The sequence below is a fragment of the Sciurus carolinensis genome, chromosome 6, assembly GCF_902686445.1.
Source record: "Sciurus carolinensis chromosome 6, mSciCar1.2, whole genome shotgun sequence".
Lineage (NCBI taxonomy): Eukaryota > Metazoa > Chordata > Mammalia > Rodentia > Sciuridae > Sciurus > Sciurus carolinensis.
The window spans coordinates 98470328-98485696 of record NC_062218.1 but is presented as its reverse complement, the minus strand read 5'-3'; the positions used below and the strand labels follow the sequence as shown (position 1 = coordinate 98485696).

The 15369-nt window shown below is 39.6% G+C and overlaps 1 protein-coding gene across 5 annotated transcripts in view; it reads right to left on the bottom strand.

Annotated features, from left to right (window-relative positions):
* The window catches only part of Cystm1 (cysteine rich transmembrane module containing 1), a 59082-nt gene that overhangs the window by 40440 nt on the left and 3273 nt on the right, over positions 1–15369 (bottom strand). For 4 of the 5 annotated variants that reach the window (XM_047556094.1, XM_047556093.1, XM_047556096.1 and 1 more), the window contains exon 2: positions 1470–1670. In XM_047556094.1, the coding sequence (XP_047412050.1) occupies positions 1470–1650 (181 nt within the window). In that variant the 5' untranslated portion in view covers positions 1651–1670. Of the gene's footprint in view, positions 1–1469; positions 1671–11671; positions 11773–15369 lie in introns of those variants that run through there. The other variant, XM_047556097.1, reaches the window with a different exon arrangement.

The window sequence follows — 15369 nt, the reverse complement described above, 5'->3', positions numbered from 1 at the left end:
TATCACCAAAAATTGGTTTTGCCTGTTCTTAAATTCCACACAAATTCACATACAGTATGTGGTCTTTTTGGTCTGTTTTTGTTCATGAGGTTTATTTTCAGGCAATCCCCCTCTGAGGTGATAAACCTGAATGGCAACTACTCTGATTTCACTGGTTGTACTTCTGTATACTTCCAAGCATGCACTATAGCAGCTGTTACAACAATAGCTCTCCTTGAAGATAAACTAAATTGTTTAAAGGCTTTCAAATACTCTATTCAACCTTAAAAGAGCCTCTGATTTGACAGTATACATCTTTCCCGTATTGATTATGAAATTCCTATTAAACATATTTTTCTTCCATAGACTCCACTTATTCTGAAGAATCCTCAAATCCTAGTATAAAATAAACCATCAATTCTGTTATTGCTTTTGATTAGTAAGAAGTTAAAACTAGGAAAATCTCTCAGAGGAAGCCTAAGGCCCTTAATTCAGATGACTGAATCAGCTCAGAAAAGGCAGGAGAGGTACTAACATGCAGCAATAAATTATAGGTTCAGATTATTTAAGCCAAACTATCAGGATCTTAATCTAGGATGTACTGCTACTAGCTGTGTGACCTTGAACAAATCATTACTGTATTGTGTACTTCAATTACTTCACTGTAAAATGGGAATTAGCTCACGGGATTGTTGCAAGGATTAAATGTTAATGTCTTCTGAGAGACCACTTGGCACATAACAAACACTTGTTAAGAATTAGAGACTTTAGAAAGCTAAAAACTGTAAGAGAACAGCTATTCTGCAAACCAAAGGGTTATAAAATTGTCACCAAGACATCTAGCACAGTGCTTCTCAACATGTTTTGTTTTTAATCTTTCTCTGACTGTCACTTTTTGTAAAAGGCAAGATTACATGCTTGAATGTCACAGGAATATCAAAGTGCTTTAAAAGTTTCTAAATGTTTCCTCTCACTTTCTGTACTTCTCATCATAGTCCAATTACTGCTCACTGTTCATGAACTGGCATTTGTCTGAAGACTGAACTTTGAGTAGCACTGCTCTAAGCACACAAGAAGGAATGAGAAGACAGCTGCAAACTCAACTAGCAGGTTAAAAAGAACTATGAAAAAATTTAGTAAAGAATACCAACCCCAATAGCAGGATGACTTGAAGGTCAACACACTGCCAGATAAAATAGCCGAATGGGCTAAACCTAAAAGCAAAACTGGCTACAGCAAGAACAGCATTTCCTCCCAGGAGGAAGCCCTGAGAACATGTTGGCCAGGAAGTCATCAGCCATAGAGGGCACAAGGGACATTAAGGAAGAACTGAGTTGGGTCTCTTGAGTGAGAAGCACCTTCAGTTATCCCCACCAAACATCAACCACATCACAAAAGCAAGTTTCTTCTCTGCCAAAGAAAATACATGATCATTTTCTTTGGTGATGTGGTACCACACACATGTACACCACATATTCACAGTCACCCACCTGTGGTCTTAGGAGGCTCCTGAGGCCCACCCTGCCAGCCGTACTGTGGATATCCTGGGTAGGGGTATCCCTGAGGAGGTGGGTAGGGCCCCGCCATAGGCCCCATTGGTTGTTGTGGATAAGGTGGGTATGGAGCCGTTGGGCCTGGGCCTGGATACGGTGGGGGGTTCTCGCGATTCATCAGGAACCTTCAAAGCGCACCTAAGAGACAAAATGAGTAGAAATTATTTGCATTTAACCTAATTAATTATTTGCATTTTTCCTAATGGAAATCACTAGGGGAAAAAATATTCCAAATCATGAGATCATTTACAAAATGCCTTACAGTTGTCTCAAAACTCTTGCAAATCCCTAGCTCTGCCTGTTTTGTTTCCTTCTCATTATCACAATTGGGAATTATGTATCTGTTTGTTTTTTGTCTGTCTCCTCTACCAGATTGTAGGTTGTGAAAGGGGGGATTCAAGTCAGTTTTGGATCACTACCACATTGTGTAGTGGCTGGGTGTGGTGGCACATGCCTATTCCCAGCTACTCAGGAGTCTGAGGCAGGAGGATCCAAGTTCCAGGCCAGCCTCAGCAATTAAGCGAGACCCTGTCTCAAAAAGTAAAAAGAACTAGGGCTGTAACTCAGTAGTAAAGCACCCCTAGGTTCAACCCCCTAGGAGCTCCCCCCACCCAAAAAGAAACTTATGCAGTGTCCTAAATAAATGTGCTGATGGAATAATAAGATCTTCTTTTAATTCCCTGAAATATTCATAACTGTAGCTGGATAACTTTAAGATGGCAGAAACTCTAAGAGCACTATGAATCAGATCCATAGAAACTGACCCACTATTAGAAACTCTCCAGTAAACAGGGCTGGGTCACAGTGGGGTCTCCTGTCAAGCAGCACTGCCAGCAGTGATCAACCAAGACTGTAACTCCCACCCCTACCCTGGGGCAATGGGGCAATGGGTTGATCTGTTCACTCTTCCCAAACTCACTTCTCTGACCAGTTGCACTGAGCTGCTTATGGAGAATGCTGAGTATCTCCTTCAACCAAGCAGGCTCCCAGGACTCTGGAGAGCTCACCAGGACCCCTCAGTTATGTTTACAGGTTCCTGTCTTCCAGGTTTGCTTCTGTGAGGCAGGCCATGCTTTCCAGCCCCCAAGTACATTAACCATTCTCTTGACTGGACTTAAAAGCTCTTAGGGCTAACATTTTGTTTCCATCCTTTTGTAATCTCCACAGTGCCTGGCTCAATGACTTCCAGATTAAAATCAGACAAACCATTATTGGAAAAAATTAAGTATACATTGTACACATGACTCACTTAAACAACAGGATGCCTGCCATACTGCTGTCTATACTGTTACCCAACTCCCGTACTGATATTTAACTTTTTGAGTGTGTCCTATCCCTGACTAAATGGTAAGAGTTTCATACTCAAGATTTAATAACTTCACTTTTAATTCATTAAAAAGAATTTAATTCTTTTCCAAAACATGCATTCAATAAATTCAGCAACTTCATATTAAGGGCAGAATGGTCACTAGATAAGGTTGCCTAGAAAATCTGGATTAAAGTAACAGTGGAATTTTCTGGTCACCCACACAACATCCATATTCTCCTTAATAGTCAGATTTCAGTTGAGGATCCATTCATTCTTCCCATAGCTGACATGCTTCAGGGAAAGCCTGTCTCATCTTGTTCTAGAGTGAGCCCAATTTGTCTAGGGCAACACAGGGCATTACCTCCCCTCTTCCATCACAACTGATTCAAGGAATCCAGGACCAACCCAATCACAAATGGTATCCCCTGGCCACTGGGACTGGTTCTGAACTGGTTCAATCTGTAAAAAGTTCTCCTCACATTCCCATTCATGTATCCTTCCCCTTAACACAGGCACACGCAAAGTCTAGGAAAGACATGGCCTACAAAATTGCTGACAACCAATCTGTCAACTTTAAGATGAAGTGGGTACTTCAGAAAGGCAAAGCAGAAAGAAGAAAAGAAATGGGATTCCAGATGACTTTATAACAGCTCATAAATCAAAGACTGAAGCCAGCCTAACCCAAATTACCTCTGTAGTTTCCAGTCCTGAGAACCAATGGTAAGGTAAGCTAATGAGCCCCTGTGAGTGACATTTACCCAAACATACATTTTATGCAGTGCTGACTCAGTGCCTGACAATGGGCTAAGTAGTGGGGGATAGACATCAATATGGCTCAAACCCTTTCCTTGGGCAACTAGTTGAAAAAACAACAGAGAGACAATGAGTTTTAGAAAAGGGTAAATAGACTGCTGGAGGAGGGGCTTAAACCCAGCAGCAGGAGGTGGAGGATGGAGACAATCTCTTGAAGGAGGTTAACTATAAATTGAAACTTTATCACAGGGAATCAGGGTAGCTTGAGGGTTCCTATTGTGATCAGACCTGCATTCTGGCCCCATTTTGGAAACTCTTATTTTTCTAGGACCTTAGAGGCACTGGAAAAAAAAAAAAAACAACAAATTAAAAAAACCCTTCAGTTCTTCCCCTTCTCTGATCTCTGGTCTATGCCAACGTGGCATCATACCCGGATCTATAGGAAGCCTTTGTGCTTATCCTAATGCAAAGGTTCATGGTAACTAACACTACAGTCATCACCTGAGTCTGGCCACAGGTAAATGCTGACCCCTTCTGCATTGTTTCTTTTCTCCCACCAGGAAGGCTTTGAAAATCTAGTGAGTCCTGGGTTAACCAAAATCAGTCTCATTACCCAGCTATGCCCATTCCATTATTTATTTTTAAATCACAGAAGTAGAACACAGCTAGCATAACTACTCTGTCCTGAAATTCAGTGTATGTGACCTAATTTTAATAAAACCATAGTTGAACTTGATCAGTCCAACAAGACGGTAGTAACAATCTCTCTCACTCTAGGCCAAGTATGGACCTATATTTCTCTGAAGACATTATTCGTCTAAGAACAATGAGCAGTGAGGAATAAAGAATGAAGAGCAGAGAACTATAATTTCAGACCATCGTGTTCCATGTCTTTTCTTGATCCATCTGTTTGCATCAATTCCTCATTATCCTGTGCAATTCTCTCTCAGGGCCTCAAAACTCTCTTCCAAGTATATGTATTCCCTCCACTTACCCCTAAATCATGTCTTCCACTCATTTATAGTGTGTATCTTTCTCCCTATGTCTGAAGAATCACGTAATGTCTAGAGGGAAAATGCCATCTGCTATTATTCAGAGGCACTTAGAAAAAGCATCAACCACAAAGGTGCTCCTGCCACTATCATCCCCTCCCACACACACCCTCCCTGTGCGCCCAGGACAGACGGTAATCTTGAAGGAATAAAGATCTGGGTCTATTTTCAGTTTCCTCTACCCAGGGAAAAAAAGTCCCAGAAAGAGAACAGCGGAAGTCATAGAAAGAGCATCTGAACAAAATCAAAGATCTTAGGGCTGGCATTTGAAAAGCAGGGCTTCGCCCAGTGAGAATCAATTGTTCCCAAGCTGGGAAAGAAGCAAACCAAAGTAAAAAAGATTACCTAACAATGACATGAACCACTTAATATAACCAAAACACAAACAAGGATTAAGTTTAACATATGATCTAAACTTTATAACATGACTGCTTTCCTTATAAATTTGGTCAGGTAAAACATAAGCCCTACTATAGTGAAGTGTTACACTAAGGATCAAATGTAAACAGTGAAAACTGTAGCATTAAAGACAAATCAGACCTCCAAAAGGGACAGCTCAAACAGTGCAGCAGCCAAGATCCATTAATAGACTATTGAATACTGCTACCCCACGATCCCATTAAGACATGCTCAGTCAAAGGATTAGCAGTCATTCAACCGTACAATGAGAAGGGCAGAAACCATTCTTTGTGAAAGTGGTCCACAGAGATATAACACTTTTTTTTTTTTAAACACTCTTTTTTTTAATATTTTTTAGTTGTTGATGGACCTTTTATTTGTTTATTAATTTATTTATTTATATGCGGTGCTGAGAATCAAACCCAGTGCCTCACGCATGCTAGGCAAGCTCTGTACCACTGAGCCACAGCTCCAGCCCCACACTTTTTTTTTTTTTAAGACCTCATCAAAGCAGAGATCCAGGAAATAAAAAAATAACAACTTTGAAAAATATTAAGTTACAGTCTACCTGGCAGCCAGACTAGCATTGACTGCAGGCAGTACAGTGAATTTTCCTCTAGAAAAAAAATGAAGAGTGTCAATGGAAAAAAAAATTAGATAGTAATATCTAATTACTAATTAGATAGTAATATCCAATCACCCACAGTAAAGCCCATGCACCCAGAGCTTATAATTGATTTTTTATTATCACATAAAGGAATAGACAAAGATCATTAGACATTAGAGAAAATCCTCCCACATAGAAGACAGACCAAAACAATATGCAGAGTATTAAAAAAAAAAAAAACCCTCAATATCCAAAATAGAAAAAAATAGTTAAATACATTATTGTGTAGCTATATAATCGTTGTATGGGTTTTTGTTTTGTTGCCTTTTTCTTTTCTTAATGGTGCTGAGGATTGAATCCAGGGCCTTGTGCATGCCAGGCAAGTGCTCTACCACAAAGCTATACCCCCAGCCCTCATTTTTAATTTATGCTTTTGAAGTTAATGTAATATTGTGTAAGAAAAATTTAAAAGCTATATAGTCAGCATGACCCCAACTTCCTTTAAAATACTGATAAACAGATCAGTGTAACAAGAGTCCTACAACAAACCAACACAATAATCACCTAATTTAACAGAAAGGTACCACTGCTATTCAGAAAGGAAAAGGTAATGTTTTCAGTAAATAGTCTGAGTTAACTGGACATCCTAGTGTGTGTCTATGTGTGGGAACAAACCTTGATCCCTACCCTTACACACAAAAAATAATTCACAATATATCACAGATGTATAAATAAAAGCTAAAACAATCAAGTCTTTAGGAAAAATCATATTATACACGATTTTAGCAGGATTTATTTTTTACCCAGCCACTACACTTAGTAATGCATTTCTACATTCTGAGAAATGTGACCTTAGGTGGTTTTGCTGTGCAAACACCACAGAATATATTTACACAAACTAAGATGGCTACTACGTCACTAGGTGATATCCTCCTATGGGATTACTGCTGTACGTGCAGCCAGTTGCTGATCAAAATGTATTCAGTGCATGACTGTATACTGAGGAAAAGTGAGGGCATAAATCCACTAAAGGGCATAAACAAGAATGTTCAAAGCAGCTTTAGTTATAACAGCTCCAATCTGGACACTATCCAAATGTTCATCAACAGAACAGACAAATTATGGTATATTTATACAGTAGAAAAACCAGCATGGCAGAAGGATCGCAAAATCGAGGCAAGCCTGTCTCAAAGTGAAAAGTATAAAGGGCTGGGAATGCAGCTCAGAGCAGAGTGCTTGCCTAGCACGCACAATGCCCTAGGTTCAATCTCCAGTACTGCGGGGAAGAAAAAAAAGAGTCAAGATTAATCTAGGAACACTGAGGGAGAGACACAGGTAGCCTTCAGGTATGATGGAAATGCTCTGTATCTTGACCTGAGTCATATTTACACTTATTGAATTGGACATTAGAATTTTCACACTCTAAGGTATGAAAACAAACAAAACAGCAAAAGACAGGTAAAAGGAAAAAAATTAATAGTGGTTTTCCCTAGGTACTCTTATTATGGGTAATTTTTATTATTTATCCTTACCTGTGTTTCTGAAATTTCCAATAGAAGAACCCAAGTAGTAAGAGAAAAATTCCAGTTTTCTTTTTTTAAAAATATTTTCAGTTGTAGATGGACACAATCCCTTTATTTATTTTTTATATGGTTCCGAGGATTGAACCCAAAGTCTCACATATGCTGGGCAAGCACTCTACCACTGAGCCCCAATCCCAGCTCCAAAAAATTCTGTTTTTTTTTTTTTTTTTTCTTAACTCTCTGAGATTTCATGCTGCCTATTTTTTCTTTCACTGACTATAATACCTATTTAGACCTATACAGTTCTGAGACACCAGTTTTCCCTCTGACCACCAATCTTTCCTGTGAACAACCTATTCTACATCTGCTCTTTTTTGCCATGATTTTTGTAGTTATGACTCTTTTTTCATAAGACACTTCAGTTCCCTGGAGTCCTGAAATGTTTTCTTTCTACTTTAAACTGAGAAGTCACTTGGTTGCATACAAGATGTGGGGTAAATTAAAAAAAATTCTTTTGGTTACGTGCAGACTTCCTACCTTGGACACTTCCTACTACCAAAGCCTCAAGTCATGCTTATCTTTGTATCCTTAAACATCTTTCTTAGTAATTTACAAAATTGTAAATTGTGTGGTTTGTTGGGCTAAAAAAGGCTTTAGAATTACCATTTTGTGCTACCATATTCATCTCTGATTTACAGTTTTCATTAAATTTTAGTGATGACTGGTTAGTCTTCCATTCACACAATCTTTCATTCATTCCATGAAAACTTCCAGGAACATCAACTATAATCCAATGCTAGTGGTTTCAAGCACTACCAAGACAGTGATAAGCAATTTTCAGATTACTGAGAGGAATAGACAGTGACACTAAAAATTATAAAACCAAGGTAAGACAGAAGAAGCACCCAGTACAGCAAGCTCAAAGTACACATATGACTAGTCAGGGCAGACATAGCTTCCAAGAGGAAGTGATGATCACACTGAGAGCTATGCATAAGGAGGAATTTGGATTACTCCAAACTTCACTCTTCAGAGGCAACAATATGTGAGAAGTCTCAAAGAAAGAATAAAGCCCATTTGAGGGATGAAACAGGTTCATTATGAGTGAATCATATGAAATGAGCCTAATGATCAGTTCATAGGATTTTTGTATGTTCCTTTTCTATAGTTATTCCTTATTTCTTTAAAAAGGATTCATGTAACTATATTTGTTGATACCACTATCAAACTATTCATTCATTCATTCATTCATTTATGGTTCTGGGGTTGAACCACGGGTGCTTTATCACTGAGCTACACTCCCAGTTCTTTTTTTTCATTTTGAGACAGGGTCTCACTGAGTTGCAGAGGCTGGCCTTGAATTTGTGATCCTCCTGCCTTAGCCTTCCAAGTTGCTGGGATTCTAGGCATGCGTCACTTAATCATTTGTTTATTCAACAATATTTATCAAATACCTGCTTATGGCAGGTATTTATCGCAGGCCAGAGTTGGGCACAAGAAAGAACTTGAGCATTAGATTAAGCTTTGTGGGAAAGTTGAATATATATATTTTCAAATTGTCTTTTTCATAAGTCTGTTATTATATCACATGGAAAATGCTGGAAGTTCTCCAAAGTTCAAGGGTATATTAAGGATAGTTTGGCTATGCAAAGTAGGAAAAAACCCACTTTGGGAGATCCAGAGGGCAGTCATCCCAAAGAGTAATACAATATTACTGAAACTGAGGTATCGGTAGAGGCACCAATGACTCTCCAGTCAGGAGTGTCCTACTATACACACAGGAATGTACAAGGAGCAGAAGTAAGAAAGGACCATCTCAAATCCAAACCCCAAACAGCCAATCTAGCATTAGGCCTTCACTTCAAAAGAACTACTCCTGAGGTGGACTGCTTAATCCAAGGGCTCAGGGGAAGACTAACAGCAGGAATTCACTTTTAAAGATGGTAGTGGGCCTCCCAGCAGCAGCACATCAGGAGACCTTTGATTCTTAGCATAATGAAGGCAAGATCTTTGGTTTTATGACTTGCTCACCATTTCTAACACATTTTGCTGTGTACTGCCATTTCCTATGTTGTTTCCCTTTGGAGGGCAGACTGGAAGAAGATAAGCTAGAGTTACTCCCCTACCGTCCAAATACTGATTCTGGTATCAACCGCCCAGTATTACTGGCCATCCCCTACCTTGTTCACAATCTTTTGTTTGTCAGAGTTGTATGAGACCCTCGTATAGTTAACGAATGAATAATACCAGAGCATATCTTTTTTTTTTTTTGCACTGGGGATTGAATCCAGGGGTGCTTAACCACTGAGCCACATGCCCAGCCCCCTTTTTAAAAAATAAAAATTTTATTTAGAGACAGGGTCTCACTAAGTTGCTTATGATCTTCTAAATTGCTGAGGCTGGCTTTGAACTCGCAATTCTCCTGCCTTAGCCTCCCAAGCTGCTGGAATTACAGGAGTGTGTCACCGCGCCCAGCTAGAACATGTCTTTTGAATCACCATTTTAACTTGTGGCTTTAGAATAGTCTCTCTCTAGTATACAATGACACACAGCTTGGATATGGCACTCTTCATTGAAAAAAAAAAGCATTTGAGTGCACACAGAAAGCAAAAAGTAATAGTAGGTCATTTATCTGTGGAGTCTTTGGCCTATGTGATGAAGAGGTCCAGACACTAATTTTCCTCTCTCATAAAGAATTGTTGATATAGCCAGGGACAGTAGTGCATGCCTGTATTCCCAGCAACTCAGGAGACTGAAGCAGAAAAATGACAAGGCAACTCAGCAAGACGCTGTCTCAAAAAGGACTGGGCTGGGCATGGTAGCACATGCCTGTAATTCCAGTGACTCTTGAGGCTAAGATAGGAGGATTGCAAGTTTAAGGCCAGCCTCAGCAATTTAGTGAGGACCTAAGCAATGTCTCAAGACCCTGTCTCAAAACAAAAAATCATTTTTTTTTTAAAAAGAGTTGGGGATGTAGCTCAGTGGTATGGTGCCCCTGGATTCAATTCTGTATTAAAAAAAAGAAAGAAAGAAAAGAAAGAATATTTGATATGAAAACTATATGCTGCTTTTAAAATAATATGCATGAAACTAAGACTATCTACAAATGAGTTAGTAACAAGGTTTGCTAATTTGCAGTTCAGGTAACTGCTTTAAGTCACTATCCTCAAAATTAAGGTAACACGAAGATGTAATAAGCATTTTCAACTTGCCCTAATAGTCTGGAACAGGAGCAACAAAGTCTGATGAGTCATACCCATATTAATTATCCATAGTGATTCACAATTATTTGAAAATATGGCTACAGCCTATTAATCTTTTCTCCCTCCAATATTAAACTTAGTATGTACATACTACCATTCTTTCAGATTTGGAAAATTTGAGGGAATTCAAAGGTTTTTTTCAACAGAGAATAACATATTGCTAAAACCTTTCTGCATAAAGTTTTCCGTAAAGAACCTTTGGTTGGATCCAGGACTTATTGCTCTATAAGATATAACTTTTATTAAACAGTCCTTGGGGAAAAATCATTACCTGAAAACATCATTGACTAAAATGGCCTGTTCTGAGCCATTCTGTCACTGGTGCCCCATTCTTCCCTAATGTTTGGAGGAAACATTCATTCTTTTTCTAAATAGTTCATTATTTTGTCTTATAAACTCTTTAATAAAGACACATTTCTAGTTAAATCCCAAATAAATAAAATGCTCTATCCTTTGAACCAGCAACTCTACCTTATCTTACAGGTATACACTTGTGCCAGTATGTAAAAAATCCAACTTCATACAGATACACAGAAGTTTATTATAGATGTTTACAAGAGCTGTATAACATACACACAGGATATATAACACCCCAAACAGCCATCATTGTGGGAATGACTAAATAAACCAGGTATGTCCAAATCATTGAACTGCTGTGACTCTTAAGAGTTAGGTGTGGTGGCTGAGGCAAGAGGATGGCAAGTTTGAGACCAGTCTCAGCAACTTAATGAGGCCCTGTCTCAATAAACAAATAATAAATAAATAAATAAATAAAGGGGCTGGGGGTGTAGCTTGATGATCGAGTGCCCCTGGGTTCAATCCCTAGTACTGAAAAGAAAAAGAAGAACAGGAGGAGGAGGAGAAAGAACTACATGTGCTGTTAAGGAAAATCACCAACATGGTGAGAAAAAAATGATTTACAACACAGTGAATTCAATTATCCCATTTGGGTTTAAAAGTAAAGTTCTATTTCTAGACCTGAATGGATTACAATTATATTAATGCATATAATTATTGATTAAACTGTAGATTTATGTTACATATACTTTTTATACTGTCATATTCAATAATAAAAATTTAAACTCCTGATGATTATCTTTGGATAAAGTCAGCCACAAGGCTTTTAGAAGAAAACAATTCATTTTTTAACTTATCGAGAAGGGAAGTCATGATTATATATGTTTCAAATGTTAATCTGACTTCACCAAGAACATAGTTTGTACCATTTGCTACCTAGAAAGACCTGGCTTCAAGGCAGGATTCACAGTTGTAACAGTCTTGCGGGTTCCAGACTGAGTTCATCAAGGGCCCCTTCTCCAGCCTTTGTTCATCATGTATGGTCCTCTGCAAAAAAACCAGAGGACTGCCTCAGTGCAGGACTCCTGCCTGCCTTCAGCTTCGGGAAGGAGTGTCTAAGGGTGGACCTCAGCACCTTGTCTGGCACTGTTGGCAAATCACAGCCTCCCCACACACTGCTGAACCCCCCGTCTGGGGGAGGGGCACGCCCAGCCTCATTCAGCCATTCAGCTCAGGGACTGCTGTAGGAAACTCACATGGCTAACTGAAAGACAGTGGAGAAGTGAAGGTTGTCTCCGCCTCAGGAAAAAAGGCTGGGGCCTCTGAATTACATCTAGTCACTGGGACATACAGGACAGCACTGTAACTCTGGAACTTCAAATAGTCAGCTCTCAAAGTGAGAACAGAGAGAAAATGAGGCTCAGCAAGAGAAAGGATCAAAAGAGAGGGCAGCAGTGAACAGAAGGGAGGGAAAAGGGAAGAAAACTGTTAACATGGAAAGTGAGTTAGGGAAATGAAAGGAGAGGTTAGGGCTTGGAGAGAGAGAGAAGAGGAGGAAAGAACTCTACCCCCTGCCAAGTTGAGAGGACACACTAGAAAGGGCCAGGGCCAGCCCTCCCAACAAGCCCAATGAGGCCACTTCCCAGGCCAGGTCCCCCACCAACATAGCCCCTGAAAGACAGGTTCTGCCTGCCTCCTCCCAGAGCATTAGATGAGGCGTTGTGGGAAAGATGAAATCTTGATGGCTTAGAAAAAGGCCCCTATAGCTTAATGTGCTAGCAATTTAAGCACTCCTGCTTCCTGATGAATACCAAGCCCAGCTTTGCTCCACCATTAAAGCCACAGCTCCTTTGGCTTTTCCTAACCCTTCTAGGAAGCCACAGCTCAGTTAGCACTGTGGGCAGTTCCTAAGGGACAACAGTGAATTTCACTTCATACTGGCAAGTACCACTCATGCCTACCATGTGCAGCACCCTAAGATCATACAACCCGAGGGCAGCTCACCCTTGTCCTTTCCTGTTGCCACAGGATTTTTAAGTCACAGGCATCATGGACAGACAACAAAGGTTGGAAAACACAAATGCTAGACAATAACTTCAAATGCTGTCTTCAGTAAAATCTAGAGAGCCCTCTACATGTGAAAGACACAGGGCTCAAAATAGTTTGGGGTACTACTGAGTTTTTAAAAATTGCACCCCCTAGCCCCCAAGAAAAATTAAGAGTTTTTTCAGGAGCACTCCTGCATAGAAAGAACAATATAGTTCAGCATCAATGAAGCCATGCCCCTGGTTAAGGGCCTAGAATTTAATGAAGTATACAGTCTCACCACCAGTCAGGCCTCTTTTTGGCAAACTCTGCATCAAAGTGCCAGCAACTTTGTGTTGCACATATTTCTTTTTAAGCTTCTGGATTTTTCATTCTGTGGTCTTCCTAGTATTAGACAGTTATACAAATTTTAGGAGGACAGAATTTAAGGGATCTGGGTAAAGAACTGCCTACCCAAACCATCCCTACTGCCACTTGAAAATCTCACTGTTAGACCCTTGGGTGAGGCAGTTTTTCCACTTGTGGGGTGTGTGGCGTGATTTGGGGAATGTGGACCAACAACTTCAACTTTTTATAATTATCTTGTACTTGTTGCATATGATACAGTTTTCAATTTAAGGCAACTGAACAGTTTTCCTTTTACACAAATGTTTACTTTTTTTTGTTTTAAATGAGTCGATTTAAAGAGTGTTACTTAAATAGCAATAAAGAGTCATGGAGATAAGACAAAATTCATGTAGGTAGAACATGAGAATGTGACAAACACTTGGGAGTTCCCATGGTTTCACTTGAAATGCAACAACTTATTGGAGTTTCTCATGTGGCCACTACCAGACATTAAAAATCACCCAGAATTACTCTCAAGTTAGCAGAGTCAGAAGGATGCAGAAAGTAGGATCAGAGATTAGACTGGCCTTAGAGAGAGGGTGGTGATGGGAAAAAAACTGGAGGTGAGGAGGAATCAGGAGGACAGAGTCTAGAGTGTCCATGAGACTTGTGGCAGCAGGAAAGGATCGAATTTTAGTCTTATCAATAAGGACTTGGGGAATGGCACATTCCCACAAATGTCACCCTCTTCATATATAATCTCCCTGACGGATCTTATCTAAGGTCCTGATACTGAAAGCTGACTGGTAAAGTACTATGTTTAGCATTAAAACTGAACATGGCAGAAGTCTAGGACATTTCCCAGGTCTTCCTCTCCCCAGACACCTTTGCAGTTCAACTGTTCCCCATCCCTACCTTTGTATGAACTCTGAGCATGACTAGATAGTTTTCAGTTATGATGTACATTCCAGACAGGTTAACAATTCTTTAGCACAAAGAATGAGTGACAGGCACCTTTGATTGAGGCATTACTTCTTAATGAGTAAATTCAGATAGAACAAACCTTCCTCCCAGCACAACTATCAATGCTCTTAAACCTTCTTATCAAAAGTTCAGAAAAATACAAATCATCCCTCATTTGTGGCAAAGTCATACCACAGTCTTTTGCCCACAGAGAATGGATTCAAACCATTTTTGTTTTTGCAGTACTGGGCACTGAATTCAATGGTGCACTACCATTGAGCTATGTATGTCCAAGTCCTTTTCATTTTTTATTTTGAGACAGGGTCCTGCTAAGTTGCTAAGACTGGCCTTGAACTTGGCAGTCCTCCTGCCTCAGCCTCCTAAATTGCTGGAATTACAGGTGTGAGCCACCATGTACCGTTTCTCTTGCTTTAGATGTGAGGACCCATTCAGTTACACACAGATCTGGCTTTGAAGTCTAAATCAGTAGATACTCCTCAAATTATGATGGGATCACACCCTGATAAACTCATTGTTAAGTTCAAAATATTGTAAATAAAAATGTAGTCAATCAACTAACCTACTGAATGCCACAGCTTAGCCTAGTTTACCTTAAATGTGCTCAGAATACTTACATTAGCTTACAATTAGGCAGTTATCATCTAACACAAAGTCTATTTTATAATAAAGCATTGAACACTTCTTGTAACTTACTGAATACTGTACCGAAAGTAAAAAACAGAATGGCTATATTTGCACTTTTGCACCATCAAAATGTAGAAAAATCAGAAACTGAACCATCATAAAATCAGGGGCCATCTGTACTAATATTTCACATGTCTCCTAAAAACTAGCCTGGTTTGGTGATGCATACCTGCTGTATGCATTCACTTGGGAGGCTAAGACAGGGATCAGTTGGCCCAGGAGTTTGAGACCAATCTGGGCAACAAAGACAGACCCTGTCTCAAACAAAACAAAACAAAACAAAACAAAACCCTACAAAGACAATTTTAACATCACTTTCTTCTGAAGATCCCTTTTTATATTGTCTTCGAAGTAGTATAAACCTTTTGTATTGAGAAGCTAGAGGGTCAACTCATGTCCGATTCCCTTGTTTCTTACACTGCTTCTTTTTAATTGCTGACTCCCATTTATAGCCAAGCCAATTAATAGTGTTGGCCAAGCGTGGGGAGCTTGGAGGCCTAGAACACAGCAGTCAGGTCAGCTTGAGGAAAACAGGAAGTCTATTCTTACTGAATTTCCTTCAGGTAAGAGAGCTGTACTTGGCCAACAAATGT